The 18,758-nt window shown below is 35.9% G+C and overlaps 1 protein-coding gene across 7 annotated transcripts in view; it reads left to right on the top strand.

The window, feature by feature from the left end:
* The window catches only part of SMAP1 (small ArfGAP 1), a 178,358-nt gene that overhangs the window by 96,233 nt on the left and 63,367 nt on the right, over positions 1-18,758 (top strand). For all 7 annotated transcript variants that reach the window (XM_032275578.1, XM_032275576.1, XM_032275581.1 and 4 more), the window contains 2 exons: positions 4,206-4,291; positions 14,783-14,858. In XM_032275578.1, coding sequence (XP_032131469.1) covers positions 4,206-4,291; positions 14,783-14,858 — 162 coding nt within the window. The remainder of the gene's footprint in view (positions 1-4,205; positions 4,292-14,782; positions 14,859-18,758) is intronic.

Raw genomic sequence — 18,758 nt, 5'->3', positions numbered from 1 at the left:
TTTTTTTTCCTATTTGCCATTTTTTTATAATTGTACTTTAAGCTCTGGGGTACATGTGTGCATCCTGCAGGATTGTTGTATAGGAACACACACGCCATGGTGATTTGCTGTCTCCATCCCCCCCACCCTCATCGCCTAACATCAGGCATTTCTCCCAGTGTTAGCGCTCCCCAACCTCCCTGCCCCCACTCTGTCCCTCCCTTCCCCTGGCCCCCACCTCCCTTCGCCTACCCCCTTATGTGATGTTCCCCTCCCTGTGCCCATGTATTCTCATTGTTCATCACCTGCCTGTGGGTGAAACCATGCAGTGTTTGGTTTTCTGTTCTTGTGTCAGTTTGCTGAGAATGATGGTTTCCAGATTCATCCATGTCCCTACAAAGGATGTAAACTCATCCTTTTTTATGGCTGCATAATATTCTATGGCATATATATGCCACATTTTCTTTGTCCATTCTGTTATTGATGGGCATTTGGGTTGGTTCCAAGTCTTTGCTATTGTAAACAATGCCACATTGAACATATGTGTGCATGTGTCTTTATAATATAATGATTTATAATCCTTTGGGTATATACCCAGTAATGGGATTGCTGGGTCAAATGATATTTCTATTTCCAGATCCTTGAGGAATCACCAAATTATCTCTATTTGCAGATGACATGATTGCATATTTAGAAGACCCCATTGTCTCAGCCCCAAATCTCCTTAAGCTGATAAGCAACTTCAGCAAAGTCTCAGGATACAAAATCAGTGTGCAGAAATCACAAGCATTCTTATACACCAATAAAAGACAGAGAGCCAGATCATGAACAAACTCCCATTCACAATAGCAACAAAGAGAATAAAATACCTAGAAATACAACTAACAAAGGATATGAAGGACCTCTTCAAGGAGAATTCTAAACCACTGCTCAAGGAAATAAGAGAGGACACAACCATATGGAAAAACATCCCATGCTTATGGTTAGGAAGAATCAATATTGTGAAAATGACCATACTGCCCAAAGTAATTTATAGATTCAATGCCATCTCCATTAAGCTACGATTTACCTTCTTCACAGAACTGGAATAAACCACCTTAAACTTTATATGGAACCAAAAAGCCCACATAGCCAAGACAATCCTAAGCCGAAAGAACAAAGCTGGAGGCATCACACTACCTGACTTCAAACTATATTACAAGGCTACAGTAAGCAAAACGGCATGGTACTGGTACCAAAACAGAGATATAGACCAACTGAGCAGAACAGAGATCTTGGAAGTAACGCCACACGTCTACAACCATCTGATCTTTGACAAACATGACAAAAAAAGCAATGGGGAAAGGACTTCCTGTTTAATAAATGGTACTGGGAAAGCTGGCTAGCCATGAGCAGAAAGCTGAAACTGGACCCCTTCCTTACAACTTACACTAAAATTAACTCCAGATGGATTAAAGATTTAAACATAAGACCTAACATCATAAAAACCCTAGAAGAAAACCTAGGCTGTAGCATTCAGGACATAGGCATAGGCAGGAACTTCATGACTAAAACACCAAAAGCATTGGCAACAAAGCCAAAACAGACAACTGGGACCTAATTAAACTCAAGAGTTTCTGCACAGCAAAATAAACAATCACTAGAGTGAACCGGCAACCAACAGAGTGGGAAAAAATTTTTGCAAGCTACCCATCTGGCTAAGGGCTAATATTCAGAATCTACAAAGAACTAAACCAGATTTACAAAGAAAAAACCCATCCAAAAGTGGGCACAGGATATGAACAGACACTTTTCAAAAGAAGACATTTATGAGGCCAAAAAACACATGAAAAATGCTCATCATCACTAGTCATTACAGAAATACAAATCAAAACCACATTGAGATACCATCTCACACCAGTTAGAATGGCAGTCCTTAAAAAATCAGGAGACAGCAGATGCTGGAGAGGATGTGGCGGAATAGGAATACTTTTACACTGTTGGTGGCAGTGTCAATTAACTCAGCCATTGTGGAAGACAGTGTGGCGATTCCTCTAGTCTACTTTTTAGAAACCTAGAAACTAAGCTTACCAACATATTTTTTATCATAACAAAATGATCTCTCTACATCTGTGATGTCATTGAATTCTTGTTTATTCCGATTCCAACCAACAAACACATACATGTACCTATACCCAGCCACTTTTTGGCAGTGGTGTCCTATAGAAATGGCTTTATTTCACATCACTTCTGCCTTTCAGATTTTAATGTTACTATCAATTTGTGATGGATTACATCACTAGAACAATGTTTAATAATTTGGTGTACATATCTGCCTTGTTCCTCATTTTTTATTTTCCCTGCAAGATATTAATGACCTACATTAAATGTGTACAGTCATATTCATTGAATATAAGATAGTCCTGATTGTAAGAAACAGATCCACTTTGTGGACTAATAAGAAAAAAGTTACCACTTATTAGACACCATCAATTATAAGATGAATTCCTTTTCCAAAGATGTTAAAATATGAACAACTGTAAATGAGGATTGATGAGATATAATAGCCTTTTTAGTCTTATTAACTTTTCCTTTAAAATTTCTATGTGCTCTTGCTTGCTCGATAGAAACTTCAAATTTTCTTTCTTTTGCAGTTTCGGTGAACTGTATCTGAATTACTTTTTGCTTCATTGCAGACTAAGAAGCATTTTTACTTGGTCTGGTTATTTCCAAATATTTAATGTCTTTATGATTACATAACTTGATCATCTTCTGTTTACAAATTCCCATCACAACACAAAGATGCAGCATCATTTGAATGTTTGAGATGGAAAACATTTTTTCAATTTTCAGAAAGGGTGAGCTTTACTGACATTTTTCTCAGCTCTTCTCCCCACACACAGAATTACATATTAACTCTACCACTGTGATGTCATAGAGCCCTCTGACTTTATACTGTTTACCTTTTATATATTTTTTTATGTTACACAATTTTGAAGCTCAGATTTATTTTGCCTTCTATGTCATCTTAGAGCTTAATGATAAAAGCCCTCCCTCCTTTTTTTATCCATGTTTCTTCCCACCCATCTCTAACTTCACTTTCTAATTGTCTCTAGAGGAAAGACTTAGACATGTAGTTTACTCTGAGAGAGCACTTACATTGAGGTGAGGAGGAATAGATACCTAGAGGTGATTGTGTATTGGAATTTTGTTCACTTTAAAACTCTGAGTTGGGAGAAGAGTCACTATATTTTTTGCTTGAAGAAAGCTAGTTCTGTGTACACGTGAGGGCAACAACTCAAGGCAGATGTCAGGTAACCTGTTAAACCTGGATTGTCATCTTGGACATATGGGGGTGTGTTTGGGAAATCAGGAAGAAAAATTACGAAAACTGACCTCTGTACCAGTTAAACCATTTTAAGGAACTCAAGTTGTATGTAAGTGATGTAATATAATATTCTAATGTTCATAAATCTTTTATTTAGTTTCTAATATGATAGAATATCAAAGAAGTACTGTTTGGATAGTCATTCCTTGTAGATGACACTGAAACTGGTTGAAATGGTTGTCTAATTGTTTTATGCTTACCAAGCAATGGTTCTTACCATTGGAATTCACAGATTTTTAGAGAGGTGCTTCTATGAACTGAACTTACATGTAAAGTTTGGGCATTAAGCACAATTTATTGGTAGGGCTTTGTAGGGAAATGCCTCAAAGGGATTATTATTAATAACTCAAAAGAAATTAATACAATTATGCAGATCTTTGGGTCAGCACTGTTTCTCTTTTATCTGGCCTTCATTGTGCTCTTGATTGTAAATTGGTAGAATTTCAGGGTATTGCGAAGCTCAAAACAAGAAAACTTCTTAGTCCTGGAAATGGGAGCATTGTTCAAGTGGCACATTAAAAAAAATAGTGATACTGCCTACATACTACCAGGGAATTCACTTTTAGGAAATAGTAAGTGTAAAGGTGGTACTATTTTCACAAAAAAGGGCATTTATAAGACTATGGACTATGGATCAACATATGTTGATAAATATGAAGGGTTAAAAATATACTTCTATTTTAACTTGAGTGATTCATAGCTGTGATTTAAATTATATTTCCAAGGAGAATATATATTGTAAACAATAAATTATTTGGTATTTGTGTATATGTCTATATATATGTATATGTATGTACAGGAATCACTCTTTAATGTTCATGTGAGTAATGAAAATACCTTTTTTTTTTTTTAATTATAGTGCATGCAAGATATGGGAAATACTAAAGCAAGACTACTCTATGAAGCCAATCTTCCAGAGAACTTTCGAAGACCACAGACAGATCAGTATCCTTTAAAATTTATTTATTTTGAGTTTAAAAAACATTGTCATTTTTACTGTTCATATTTTATCTGTTAGTATTTAGGAAGATGTGAGCTTTATCACACTGTTGTTCATTAAACATAGAAATTAACTTGCTGTGAGCTGTGCTTTGTATATAGTAGGTTTTTAGTAGGAATTTGGTACACAGATTATATAATTACCTAAAATACATGATACATATAGTATTTAGATGTAATTATAGACCCCTGATTTAGTGATGGTTTGACTTATGATTTTTCCAGTTCACGATGGTGAAAAAGCAGTGTTTGGTAGAAACTGTACTTTGAGTACTTGTTTAACCATTCTGTTGTTATATTCAATACAGTATTCAATAAATTACATGAGATATTAACTACTTTATTAAAAATAGGCTTTGTGTTAGGTGATTTTGCTCAACCGTAGGCTAATTTTAGTGTTCTGAGCACATTAAATGTAGGCTAGGCTAAGCTATGTTTGGTAGATTAGGTGTATTAAATGCATTTTTGACTTAAAATGTTTTCAACTTAGGGTGGGTTTACTGGGGCCTAACCCACTGTAAGTTAAGGAACATCTCTGGTACTAAGTGTAAATGTTATGACTGATTCTTCTTGATTACGCTCCATCTCTCGATTGAAAAGTATATGTTGTTTTTAATTTTAGACTGTTATTAGAGACTTGATTTGTAAACATCCTGAGTATTTTAAAAATCACTTCCATATATTCTTTGATTACCTTTATATAATAGTTATATTTATGTGAGGCATTGTGGCATTTAGAAGACAAATTACATAGTATACACTCTGAGTAATTTATTCTGACACTGTGTTATAGGTTGTACGACTATGTTTGCTTTATGAATCCACTTTTATGAGTGGAGAGGATATTTTCCCACAGACATTTTAATATATTTTTTATGTTTGTTAAATATAAAATCATGATTCTGTAGGATTTTTGTGACTCATAGTTTGAAAAAGCAGCTCATCAAAATTGTGCTGCTTTGTAAATAAGATTATCTGATTAATTGTAGGTATTTGGATTCTGTTTGAAGGTAACATCTATGACTTTGACAATAAAATGTAGTTTATTAAAGATAAATTGTACCCATTTGTATACTAAAACAATTTGCGTGGCCTATATCCCACAGGGTTATAGATCATTAGATACTTAATTCCATATTTTGACAGAAATCTTTTAAATTATAATTCAAATTGAGAAGTTAGTAATTTGTATTTGGCCTTTTCTGTTCCTGCTTGCCCTACTCCTTTCTCACAAATTTAGCAATCCGATATCCAAGGCTATTTTTGTTACAGAAAGTTTGCAGGGTTAATGGTAGAAGGTTCATTTCATGTAAAAAAAAATTGAGTAAAAGTCTGAAGGTATGAGGTAACATGACCTTTTAGGACAGAAACTGCTTGGAAGGTATTTTGTTCCAAATTACGAAGGGTTTTCAGTATGATGTAGAGTAGTTTAGACCTCATTTCATTGGCCCAAGTGTTTAAAAACACATTAAAGGTTTTGAAGCAGGGGAAATATTAACTTCTACCATAAGATAGAATAGTTGGGTGTGGGAAGAGAGCCTGGAAGCAGAGAGACCATACAGACCGAAAATGAGCAATGATGATCTAAGTTAAATAGTGGCATTGGGAATGGACAGGATTAAATTTGAAAGATTGAAAAGAAGTTGGGAAAGCAGGAGTAGTTGGCTAGGTTAAGATTGTCTTTGGTTCTGAGGGCTGTCACCAAAATAACCCCGAAATTTCTAGCTTCGATGACCATAAAGCTTATTCACTGGGAGAAGGAATTCATTACCAATAGGAGGATTAAGAGTTAGAAATGAAAGATAACAAGCCATGCTTTAATATTTTGGGCAGATTGATGCTTCTGTTACACATATTCATGGAGTTACCCCTTGGTGATTGGAAACATGAGTCTGAACCCTGGAAGAGAGCAGTACTTCAGATTGAGGAGTCACTTAGCATGTAGGTGATGATATAAAGGGCTGGATCAGGTTATGTTTACCTAGGGCAGTAGTCTTTTATTTTGCGGATTTTATTGAGAATCTTGAGAATTCTTTTCCTTCTCTGAAAAGTGAAAGCCTACGGCTGAAACCTGAAGAATAAAGCGTGATAGAAGGAAAAACAGCAGAGCTTACAAATCAGCATTTTAGCTGCTTGTTACCAGCTGCTTGCTGGTTACGTTGATTTAGTCCCTCTTTTTTTGCTTCCCATCCACAAGCCTGAGTTAATATGTATGATTCCTCAAAATGAAGAATCTTCCTTTTCTGGAAGTTTGTGTCTGTGGCAGGCTGGGGAGGTTGGGTTGGTTTGTGTTTTGTAGGTGTCCCTTGAATGTAACAGGGTAAATTACTTGAGGTTTTTGAAAGTTTTGGCTTCATCCTTTATGTGGATGAGAATAGTTTCTAAATTATTTAATTTATTATGCTGATTCTATGTTGTTTTCAAATTGTGAAAGATATTGAGGGAAGGACAGTGTATATCTTCTTGGTATCTTTTTTTTTTTTTTTTTTTTTTTTTTAAGACGGAGTTTCGCTCTTGTTACCCAGGCTGGAGTGCAATGGCACTATCTCGGCTCACCGCAACCTCCGACTCCTGGGTTCAGGCAATTCTCCTGCCTCAGCCTCCTGAGTAGCTGGGATTACAGGCATGCACCACCATGCCCAGCTAATTTTTTGTAGTTTTTTTAGTAGAGACGGGGTTTCACCATGTTGACCAGGATGGTCTCGATCTCTTGACCTCGTGATCCACCCGCCTCAGCCTCCCAAAGTGCTGGGATTACAGGCTTGAGCCACCGCGCCCGGCCTTCTTCTTGGTATCTTAACTTATTGAACTGTTCTATGCACCATTTTGTGTAGGTTGGTAGGAATACTGTTTCTTTATTACCACAAATTTTATGATACACCTTAGGGAGATACAGTGCTAATGAGATGCTGCATTATTACTTCTGTTATCTTGGCTGATAAATTTTAAAATATTTGGTCCTTATCTATAGATTTCAGGAAAGATGAGATTTTTATAGTGAATTGATGTGTCTAGTATTGGTAAATCCTTGACCTTCGACATAGCAGCTTTTGAATAACTTTTGTAAATTGCAAAGCTTTCAAAGCTTGACCTGTACCAAGCCCTGACTATGACATTTTATGTATATTATCTTTTTATTTTTCAAAATAACTGGTTGACATACATAATATTTTCTTTTGTTGAAGGTGCAATGGGAAGGATGAGATGCTCAAAGAGCTGTTAAGAAACTTCCTAAAACCTCCAGACTTTCCCTCCTGTATTGGGTCACCTGAGTAGTAGTCTGAGTAAAATCAGTGCTGCCACATTTAAGTCTTGATTGCCTTTGAAAATAGATAGGGTTATTATAATTTGGCACTCTTTGCAGCTAGATCATAAAATCTAGGTGAAGATTTCAACTTTTCATTACCTGGTATGATTCATGTTAGGCTTTTGGATTAACTGTATATTTGCCGTTGTACCTCAGACATTCTTATTTTTCAAACTAAAGGTTACTTCTTTTTACAAATTACAGTAATATTTATGTGAGGTATTGATTTTTATTGTTCATATGGTTGTCAGACTTGTTTAAAGAGGATCTTTGTCTAACATGTTTGAGATAGACTACTGCTTATGTTAATAATATGAGATGGCAATTTTTGGACCAGATAACTAGCCCCCATATTTAATGTAATCTGTAACCCTTAAAAAATTACTGTAGTTATTATAACAACACTTTTTATTCTTTTAATCATGAAACACTGTAATTTGGAGGTTTTGTAGGAGAGGCTGGTAATAAAACAAGCTTGCCTTTCTCCTTCCTTCCCTCCGGTCTCTCCTTTCATCTATCCATCTTTCTAAAGCTTATTGCTCTTTGAAAAGCCAAACATCTCTGTAATTTTATAGATATAAATATCATTGTCTCATCCCTAGAGCAAGTATAACCAAACTGAGTTAAACTCGTATGATTTGGGACCTAACTGCATTCTTAACAAGATTTGTCGCTTTTTTAAAAGCTTTGCAATTTACAAACGTTATGCAAAAGCTGCTGTGAAAGTGTAATTTCTCATGTGGGATGTGGTTAATTATAGGCTGCATGTGCTAATGCATGACAAATGATAAAGCTTTACATTAAGCTGTTCATTATTAGGATATTTCGTCTTACCTAAAAAACTTTAATTACCTCAGTTCCATGAAATCTATTGTGCACCAAAACTAATCAGCAGTTCTCCTTTGAGCTTTTCAAAGTTCTACTGCTGTCAGTGCTGTGTGTCTAAAACTGGAAGATTCAGTTCTTAGGGAGTAGATATTAATTTAATTGTCTTTCAAATGGTAAATTTTCAAAGAAAAGAAAAAAAATCTTAAAATATATAAATACATGTTAAAAGATAAAGTGTATAATAATGTTGATTTTTTTCCTGGGCTTGTGTAGTACCCATTGTTAGTTTTGGGGATGGGGTGCTGTACTGATAACTTTATAACTGTAGGCATGGGGGAGATTCTGGAATATTTTGATACTGTTTATTTAGTAAGTCCCAAATTAAAACTTGAACTGTTACTGTATTTCTTACCTGACTCCCTAAAAATATTATTGTTCTGTTTCTAATTTTGGGGGTTGTATCATTGAGCTACATCAGTATAACTAAGTCCTTATATCTTAAATGACTTCTAGAGACTTTAAAATGAAGATAAATAGTACCTGATCTCCAAATTCATTGGTTCTTTTGTTGTTATTTCTCATTTACTCATCTGTTTAAACTTGATGGTATGCAAACCATCTTAGCCCTCAATACAGTAATTCTATTTCCTTTTGCTACCATGGGCCCCATCTTTTAAATGATTTGTCTGTTAGAATGAATACCTTTGTTAATAATAAGAGCTAAAACTTAAATAACACTATGTAATATTCACTATTTTAGTTCTTTAGATACATTGGCTTATTTAATTCTTGTAATAATCTTATGATACTGGTATTATTCCCCTTTTAAAGGTAATAAAACTAAGGCAGCAAAGTATATAAAAATAAAACTAAATTCGTATATTAAATTTTTACTCTTAGATACTATACTAAGTGCTTTATATGTACCTTAATCCTCAAACTCTTGACAACCTTGTGAGGTGAGTATCACTATTTATTTTACATATCTAGGTTTAGGTTCAATAGATTAGCTAACTTCAAGGTCACAATAACTACCAGTTAAATAATAAGTGCCTACCTGTACTGGAAATGAGGCTCTACATTGGAGACTGTATTCTTTGGGAATGTCAACATATAATGCAAAACTATGGTAAAAATTTCCTTCAGAAATCCTTTAGATTGTCTATGGTGACAGTTTACACTGTCTATGATAACAGTTTACAGACACATGGCCCCCAATTAATCCATTTGGCTGTTCTTTGCCCTCTAGCATTGAATAAAATTAGGAATCAGTAACTACAGCCCCATGAGCTAGCTGCATGCTTTTTGCAAATAGGGTTTTATTAGAACCCAGCCATGCACATTCATTTATGAATGTCCTATGACCGTTGGAGATCTATAAAGGGACAGTTGAATAATTGAAACATAGACCAACTGTCCCACAAAGCCTAAAACATTTACTTTCTGGGCTTTTGAGGAAAAGTTGGTTAACCCCTAGAATAAATAACTGTTTCTTTAGGTGAACTAACAATACAGAATTGGGACCTTGCATTTGGGACCTTGTATAAAAATATATAAGTGATGTGTGAGATATTCTTGTTCTAAGAGGCATGTAGAAACTGAGAGCAACCAAAGATAAAGCATGTTTTCCAAATTAGGTTTCTTCCTTGGGTGACTCCCATGGAATTTAAAAATTTACTGTATAGTGTACTTGAATTGTCTTTTAGAAAGTATAACAAGTGGCATCTTATGTTAATAATTAGGAAGAATCTAGTAAATTATTTTACCTTAATGCTTTATTTTTATATCTTTGAAAAGCACTATGTACCAAACATACCAACTTTGGCTTCTTACAATATTTTTTAAAAAGTATACTTCTTAGATAATTTCTGAAAGGATTTCTTAATCCTAAGCAGAAGTGAGACTCTAAACTGCAGTTGAAATATAAATTAAGATTTCACTGATATTTGTTATTTTGGAAAATTCACAGCAGCATGCAATTTTACCAGATGTTAGTATTGTATTCGGCTCCAGAAGATTGTATACTTAACATACTTAACTTTCAAAAACTCAGTGTTTGTAAAACCACCATAGTATTCTACAAAGGAGTACCTTGTTTTATTGCATGTTGCATTATTTGCACTGTACAGATACTGTTATTTTTTTTGTTGTTGTTTTTTTGTTTTTGGTTTTTTTTTTTACAAATTGAATGTTTGTGGCAATCCTGTGCCAAGCAAGTCTGTTGGAACCATATTTTCCAACAGCATATGTTTACTTTGGGTCTTCCATGTCACATTTTGGTAATTGCAATATTTCAGATTTTCTTATTATATCTTTATGGTGATCTGTGATTAGTGATCTTTGATGTTACTGCTGTAATTGTTTCAGGGGACTGCAGACTGCACCAGTGTAAGGTGGCAAATGTTATAACAAAATTATAACATAAATACATGTTTTAACTTAATTTATAAATGTTTGTGTTCTGACTGCTCCACTGATCAGCTATTCTTTATCCTTGTCCTCTGAACTCCCTATTCTGTGAGACACAACATTAGCACCTACAGTAACCTCTGTGTTCCAGTAAAAGGAATAGTCTCACCTTGCTCATTTTAAATCAAGAAACTTTAATAGAAATGATTAAGCTAGTGAGGAAGGCACGTGGAAAGCCAAAATAGGCTGAAAGCTAGGCCTGTTGTACCAAATAGTTAGCTAAGTTGTGAATACAAAGGAAAAATTCTTGAAGGAAATTGGAAAGTGCTACTCCAGTGAACAAATGAATAATGATAACAACAACAACAACAACAACAGCCCTTTGGTTATATGGAGAAAGTTGGAGTGTTTTGGATAGAACTTCAAACCAGCCACAACTTTCCCTTAAGCCAAAGCCTAATCCTTAATAAGACTCTAACTCTCTTCAGTTCTGTGAAGGCTGAGAGAGATGTGGAAGCCTAAGATGAAAAGTTTGAAGCTAGCATAAGTTGAGTCATGAGTTTTTTTGTGTTTCTGTTTTGTCTGTTTTTTGACAGGTTCTGATGGTGTCACCCAGGCTGGAATGCAGTAGGGCAGTCAACCCACTGCAGCCTCTATCTCCTGGGCTCAAGCAATCGTCCTGCCTCAGCCTCCTGTGTACCTAAAACTACACATGCACACCACCATGCCCAGCTAACTTTTTTTTTTTTTTTTTTTTTTTTTTTTTTTTCATAAAAATTCGGCTTGTTATATTGCCCAGGCTCTTCCTGAACTCCTAGGCTTAAGTTATTCTCCTGCTGTAGCCTCTCAGAGTGCTGGAATTACAGGTTATGAGCCACTGTTCCCAGGCTGATTCATAAGTTTAAGAAAAGAAGCCATCTGCAGAACATAAAAATCAAGATGAAAGATCAAGTTATCCAGAAGATATAAAACTAAGATAACTGATGAAGGTGACTACACTAAACAACACATTTTCAATGGAAACTAAACAGCCTTCTGTTAGAAGATGATGCCATCTAGGACATTCATACTGGAGAGGTAAAGTCAGTGTGTGGCTTCAAAGCTTCAAGACAGGCTTTCTTGTTAGGAAAATGCAGCTGGCGACTTTAAGTTGAAACTAATGTTTATTTGCCATTTTGAAAATCCTAAGGCCCTTAAGAATTGTGCTACATCTATTCTGCCGGTGCTAAGTGGAACAACAAAGCCTGGGTGATAGCACATCTGTTTTTTAGCATGGTTTACTGAATACTTTAAGCCCATTGTTGAGACCTGCTACTCAGAAAGAAATATATATATATATTTTTTTGAAAATATTACTGCTTATTGACAATACTCCTAGTAATCCAAGAGCTTTGATGGACATGTACAAACATGTTGTTTCATGCCTGTCAACACAGTATCTGTTCTGCAACCCATGGATAAAGGAGCAGTTTTATTTTCAAGTCTTTTTTTTTTTTTTTTTTTTTTTTTTTTTTTTTTTTTTTGAGACAAGGCCTCACTCCATTGCCCAGGCTGGAGTGCAGTCATATGGTCATGGTCACTGCAGCCTTGACTTCCCAGGCTCAGGTGATTCTTCCACCTTAGCTTCCTGAGTAGTTGGGACTATACAGGCACCACCACCACACCCAGCTAATTTTTGTATTTTTTTTGTAGAAATGGAATTTCGCCATGTTGCCAGGCTGGTCTTGAACCCCTTGGCTCAACCGATATGCCCATCTTGGTCTCCCAAAGTGCTGAGATTACAGGCAAGAGCCATTGTGCCCAGCCAGAAAACTTGTCTTTATAAACAACATCCAGTTATTCCTGTAATAAATGCAATGTTTAGATTTTTTGTCCACCTTGCATCACTGGCCCACTGTGAGTGCTTTCATAATGCTCCATTTCTTTTAATATCCACCATATACAGCCTCACTGAATGTCTTTGATAGGTTCTTAGAAACCATGACTTTAAGCAAAACGATGTATAATGAAACCAGTTTTACCACAAGCTAGTTGATATAAACAAGAGTTCAATTACTATGGCATATTTCTGGTCACAAATATATCACATTTCTAAATAAAGACTCATAACATGTCTAATATTAAGCTTTGAAATAAATGTGAGTTACATAATACATTTAAGGAAGATTAATAAAAACAAGTGAGATAAATATTTACCCAATTTTTAGTGAATCAGTGAGTGATGGTCATAGTGGTGGTGAGTCAAATCAAGGAATAAACGTTTGTAAAGCAAAAATTGTAATGAGTACCTCCTACCACTGTGAAGTTGAAAAACAATAACAAATATGATGAACTCACTGAGCAATTTTTTACTACATCATTTATTTATTGTGCATTTGTATGATTATTGTATACTTGATGAATTTCTATTTTACAACAATTTATATTCATTTATTCATTTTTCAACCTGCCTACTACAAGTTAGGGTTGCTGGTGTCTGGAGCCTGTCCCGGCTGCTCAGGGCACAAGGTGGAACCAACCTTGGACAGGACACCATTCCATTGCAGGGTACACTTACATACACCCACACTCACTCAGACTGGGCCATTTAGACATGTGAATTAACCTAATGTGCATATCTTGGAGATATGAGATGAAACTTGAGTACCCAGAGAAAACCCAAGTAGATGGGGGAAAACTTGCAAAGTCTACACAGACAGTGGCTCTGGCTAGGAATAAATTTTTTGTCTCATCAATATCATAACAAGACAGCATTATTTTGGCGTGTGGTCTTTCAGCACTTTCTATTATCTATTGCGTCAAGTGTCAGTTTAAAGGGCTCTTTTTAACTTTTTTTGCATGGTTATTGACTGAAACTGTATTGTATTTCTGCCCAGGTAACTTTTCCATTAAATAGAATGATGTCTTAACTAGGGGGTCCACAGAGATATTTTATTTGAAATTAGGTTTTGTTTTTATTTGTTTGTTTTGTTTGTTTTTTTTTTAAATTCTGTGTGTTTTACACATTGTAAAGAATTATCACAAAGGAGTTCTCAGGCTTTACCTGAGTACCAAAGAAGCTCATGTCACTAAAGAGGTTAAGTATCCCTGACAGAAGAATTTCCATTTCAGTGGAATATGATGAATGGTAAGATAAGTTATCAATGTCATGTAACTCTAAGCACTCAATCCCAGAATAAATTACTCACTCTGTTAACAGGGAAGATGAGTCCAGACAACTTCAAGAAATTAAAGAAGACTAACCTTGGCTTTAGCATCTTGATTTTTCCGTTTCTCAACTTTGCAAGGCTAAAATTGGCCACTGTTCTTCTAATACAGATGGAATCCTATATGATGTGCCCAGAGACAGCATTTATAGTGGAAAAGAACATAGTTATTGAAATCACAAGTGCTTAATCTTTCCAAGTTGCTGATTCTTCATCTGTGTTATGGAAATAATAATATGCACATTACTGGGCTGTGGGGGGAATTAAAGGACCCAAAATATGTGCATGTATATAGTACACAGTGTCTGGCTCAGTGTGGGTACTTGCATGGATGCTAATTTCTTTACTTATACTAAAAACCAATAGTGAACCTGAATTGAATTTAGAATTTGGTGGTAGGGGTGATGATCATGGTGGTGATGTAGGAATTAAAATTGTCATTTACTTTTCTATCTAGAATTAGTCTGGATGATTTTCGTTCAGTGAGAAAATTTCCTGAAAGAGGTGGACGACTTTGGGAGAGATAAAAGTAGGTTACAGAATGTAGTTGCAGAAATAACGTGAGAGAGAGCACAGGTTGAAGAGTAGGATAATTAAATTTAGAGTCCAACTTTGTGGAGAGGAATAAATAAAGGGAAGTGTACATGTCACTGAATTTGTGCTTTTCCTTAAGTTATCTGTTTTCAGAGCAGTGGAATTTTTCATCAGAGATAAATATGAAAAGAAGAAATACTACGATAAAAATGCTATAGCTATTACAAATGTAAGTAAACCGTCATCTCTTATCAATTGATGTTCGTTGACTAGATCTCAGACTTTTAGCATGCAATACAGCTTTATTTATTGTGAAAATATACTAGTTGCATATGTTTACATTTGAATGTTGGAAATATTTTTGGTTATATAATGAGCTGTTGCAGAGCAGAACTCTTGATTTAGAAAGGAGCATATTCTAAATCTAATAACCACTCACTTCACATTTAATTAGGTTAATTTTTGAAATTTGCAAAAAGCTAGAACCACTAATTGAAAATGGTGAGAGAGAAAATTGTGTCCCTAGATTCTGGAAATGTATGAAAAAGAAAAAAGGCAAATATGTCTTCCTCTAAGGGCTTTCTTTGGTTGGTCCATTGAGACATGAAACCAGTAGCACAGGAATATGTTAAAACATGGCATTTACATTTGTTATTTGCAAGCATTTTGGTACTCCTAATAATTGCGTCTTTATAGTAGTGATCAAATACTGCCATACACCCCATAAAGTTTCAGTCAGTGACTTACTGCATATACAACTTTGGTCCTATAAGATTATAATCCTGTATTTTTACTGTACTCTATGTTTACATATATTTACATATACAAATACCATTGTGTTAGAATCACCTACAGTATTCACTACAGTAACATGCTTTACAGGTTTGTAACCTAGGAGTAATAGATGTTAGGGTGTTGTACCACCTAGGTTTGTATGAGCACACTCTTTGATGTTTTCACGATGTTGGTATCATGCAATGATACACTTCTCAGAATGTATTCCCATTGTTAAGTGATGCAGGACTGTATGTTTTATCAGCTGTTTCTTTTTAGTTAAATTTTCTCATCCAAGTTAATTATAGTCTAAGGCTAATTGCCTTTATTGTTGAAATCGTGTTTTTGGACTATGATTTCTAGATTAATAAGCAAGCTATAAACCAGTTAATCTTTTTGTGAAGTCATCTGTCAAGCAATTTAGAGACAATGGAAATAGAGTCATCTCATTTTTCATACAAACTGGGTTTTCTCTTTGGCCTGTATGGAGAAGCAATATATTAAAAATTCAGTCTAATCCTAATAAAGTTTCTTCAGCCAGGCGTGGTGACCTCACGCCTGTAATCCAAGCACTTTGGGAGGCCAAGGCGGGTGGATTGGAGACTAGCCTGGCCAACATGGTGAAACCCTGTCTCTACTAAAAATACAAAAATTAGCCGGGTGCGGTGGTGCATGCCTGTAATCCCAGCTCCTTAGGAGGCTGAGGCAGGAGAATTGCTTGAAACCAGGAGGCAGAGGTTTCAGTGAGCCGAGATCGTGCCACTGCACTCCAGTCTGGGCAACAGAGTGAGACTATATTATTTAAAAAAAAAAAACAAAAAACTTAAGTTTTCAGTTATCATTAGTATGTATTTTAGAGCAAAGATATTCTTGTATGTAGCATTAACAGTGGATGTTAGAGAGGAAACCTGCTGAAGGATTGATTAAAAATTGACAGTATTGAGAATATTCATAATGTCTATAAAATTAAGGCCACTGTAACATTGAGTGGCAAAAGGACTAACTTAAAAGTATAATGTATTTTCATATGCAATCTTAAGAAATCATTTTAGTTTATTTTAGAGAACATGCTGTTTTATATTAAATACTTAAAATATCATACATTTTAAAATTATATATATTTTTTCTTAGCAATAATTAGGAAATTATTTTTACATAGTAATGTATAAAATAGTTTTATTTTGGGAATAGTAGCTGTTACTGAGTTGAATTTCTTTCCCCCCTCAAGGTATAATATTGGTGTGCTTAGTTGTGAGAATTCCTTCATTCAAAGGAGACATGCTAGAATAAAATACTTGGAGATTAAATGTCATGATACTTAACACTTTCAGGTGATTTGGTGAAACCTAGCAGCTTTGTTTGTTTGTGTCTGTAGAGAGAGGTAGAACAAACACGGCATAATGTTAGTATTTGACTAATAATTAGTGATGTTTATAGAGGTATTCACTCTATAGTTTTTTTCATTTTTTTTTTTTTTGTAGGCTTGAGAGTAAAAATTTTAAGGTAAAAATTTGTTTACCTCAGTATGTACTCCTGAGTTTCTATTACTAATGAAATGAAAATGCAGAAGGATTTACAAAAATCACAGTAAACCCAATGGAAAATGTATTCCACCTATTCCAATATAAGCAAAATAATAATAGTAAATAAGTTTATATTGTAGCAGGTTTAAACTTTTTTTCCTCTTTCATGGTGATCAGTAAGCAAATAACTAACCTTATGTATTACCAAGAATTACATATTTTTATTCAGTGTTTTGTCTTCAGTAATAGATTGAGCACTCATCCAAATAAATTTGTATCACTTATTATGTTTACAGTCTCCTAGGATACTAAAAACAAAGAGAACATGACTGTTAGAGACATTTATTGTAGTGGAGATAGGAACAGATTTTAAAAAATATAAGCACCTTATATCTAAGATTCAAGGAGTACTAGAGTACTTAAGGGATATCCACAGAGGTTTGTCATATATGGTCTTTATTACATTGGGATGTGTTCCTTTATGCCTAATTTATTGAGAATGTTTATCATGAAGAGATGTTGAATTTTATGAAATTCTTTTTCTGCATCTGTTGAAATGATTATATGTTTTTTGTCCTTCATTCTGTTGATGTGATGTGTTGCATTTATTGATTTGTGTATGTTAAGCCATTTGTGCATGTTTGGGGGAAACCCCAGTTGATCATGAGCAGATTGTGTGAGCATATGCAGTGGATGTCATAGGACCCAGATGAGTTAATCCTCAAGCCCCTGGTTGGATTGGGTGATGTCTGTGGCTAGGTAAGAGGGTTCTTGGCTCCCCAGGTGGAGTATGCCAATAGCAGTGGCAGTCTGAATAGGTCGGTTGTCAGGCCTCTGGGCAGTCCATGCTGGTGTTGGTGGCAGCAGCTCTGAATAGGCCTGTTCTCAGGCATTGAGGAGGCCTTTCCAGATTTTGATGGTGGCCATGGGGTGCCTCTAACCAGGCCCTTTCTTGGGTCCCTGGGCTGGGTGTGTGGGCAGTGACAGTGATGGAGGCAGGCCATTCCTCAGTCCTCCAGGCAGAATGTGTGGGTGGTGGCCAACTGGGCCAGTCAGTTCTCAGGTCCCTGGGCAGCATGTCCAGGCACTTGTATTGGCATCCCAGGCAATGTATGTGGATACACAATGGCTCTGCTCCTGGAGGGGGTAGGGTCACTATCAGTGGTAGCAGCCCCAGGCAGGCAGCTTTCAGGTCTGGGGAGCACATGCTTCAGCTCCTTATGTCCTGGAGCAGACTCTCTGGTGTGCCAGACTGCCACTTCTCCAGGTTGTAGGGCTCTGCAGGACTCAGATGTCAGGGACATGGCCGCACTGCTGAGTCTAGTGTTCTGATGCTGAGGCCTTCTGGGCAGATGTCAAGTGATGTTGGGAGATCCCAGGGATGTGATGATGCTGGGATTATTGGGCTTCAGGGCTGGATGTGGTCTAGGTTTGGCAGTACTCTAAAAATGGCACTGTGCAGCCGCAACTTGGTCCTAGTAGTGGGTGAGACCCAGGATGAATTCTCTCTAGGATAGTGTAGTTGCATGGACTCCAGGCAGCTCGTTATACTAAGCTCAGGGCTGTGAGGGCTGAAGGACTCTCCCATAGCTAAGATTGCAGGGCCTCTGTTGGGAATCTAGACTTTTAGGGATTTTTGCTTACTTTGCCAACACAATAGGGAGTCCTTCCTGGCTTCTAGCCAATCCTGGCTAGCTGCATTGCTTCCCTCTCTATGCTGCCATCTTGAATTTTTCTGTCTCAGAGCTTCCTTGACACTTAACTACTGAGTATTATTCTCCCCTAGATGCTCTATTAAGTGTGTGATTATGTCCTTGCTGTTTTTAGATCAT

This window comes from Sapajus apella, unplaced genomic scaffold (genome assembly GCF_009761245.1).
Source record: "Sapajus apella isolate SASKATOON/1434 unplaced genomic scaffold, GSC_monkey_1.0 scaffold6, whole genome shotgun sequence".
Lineage (NCBI taxonomy): Eukaryota > Metazoa > Chordata > Mammalia > Primates > Cebidae > Sapajus > Sapajus apella.
This window is presented reverse-complemented; position numbering and strand designations above follow the sequence as displayed.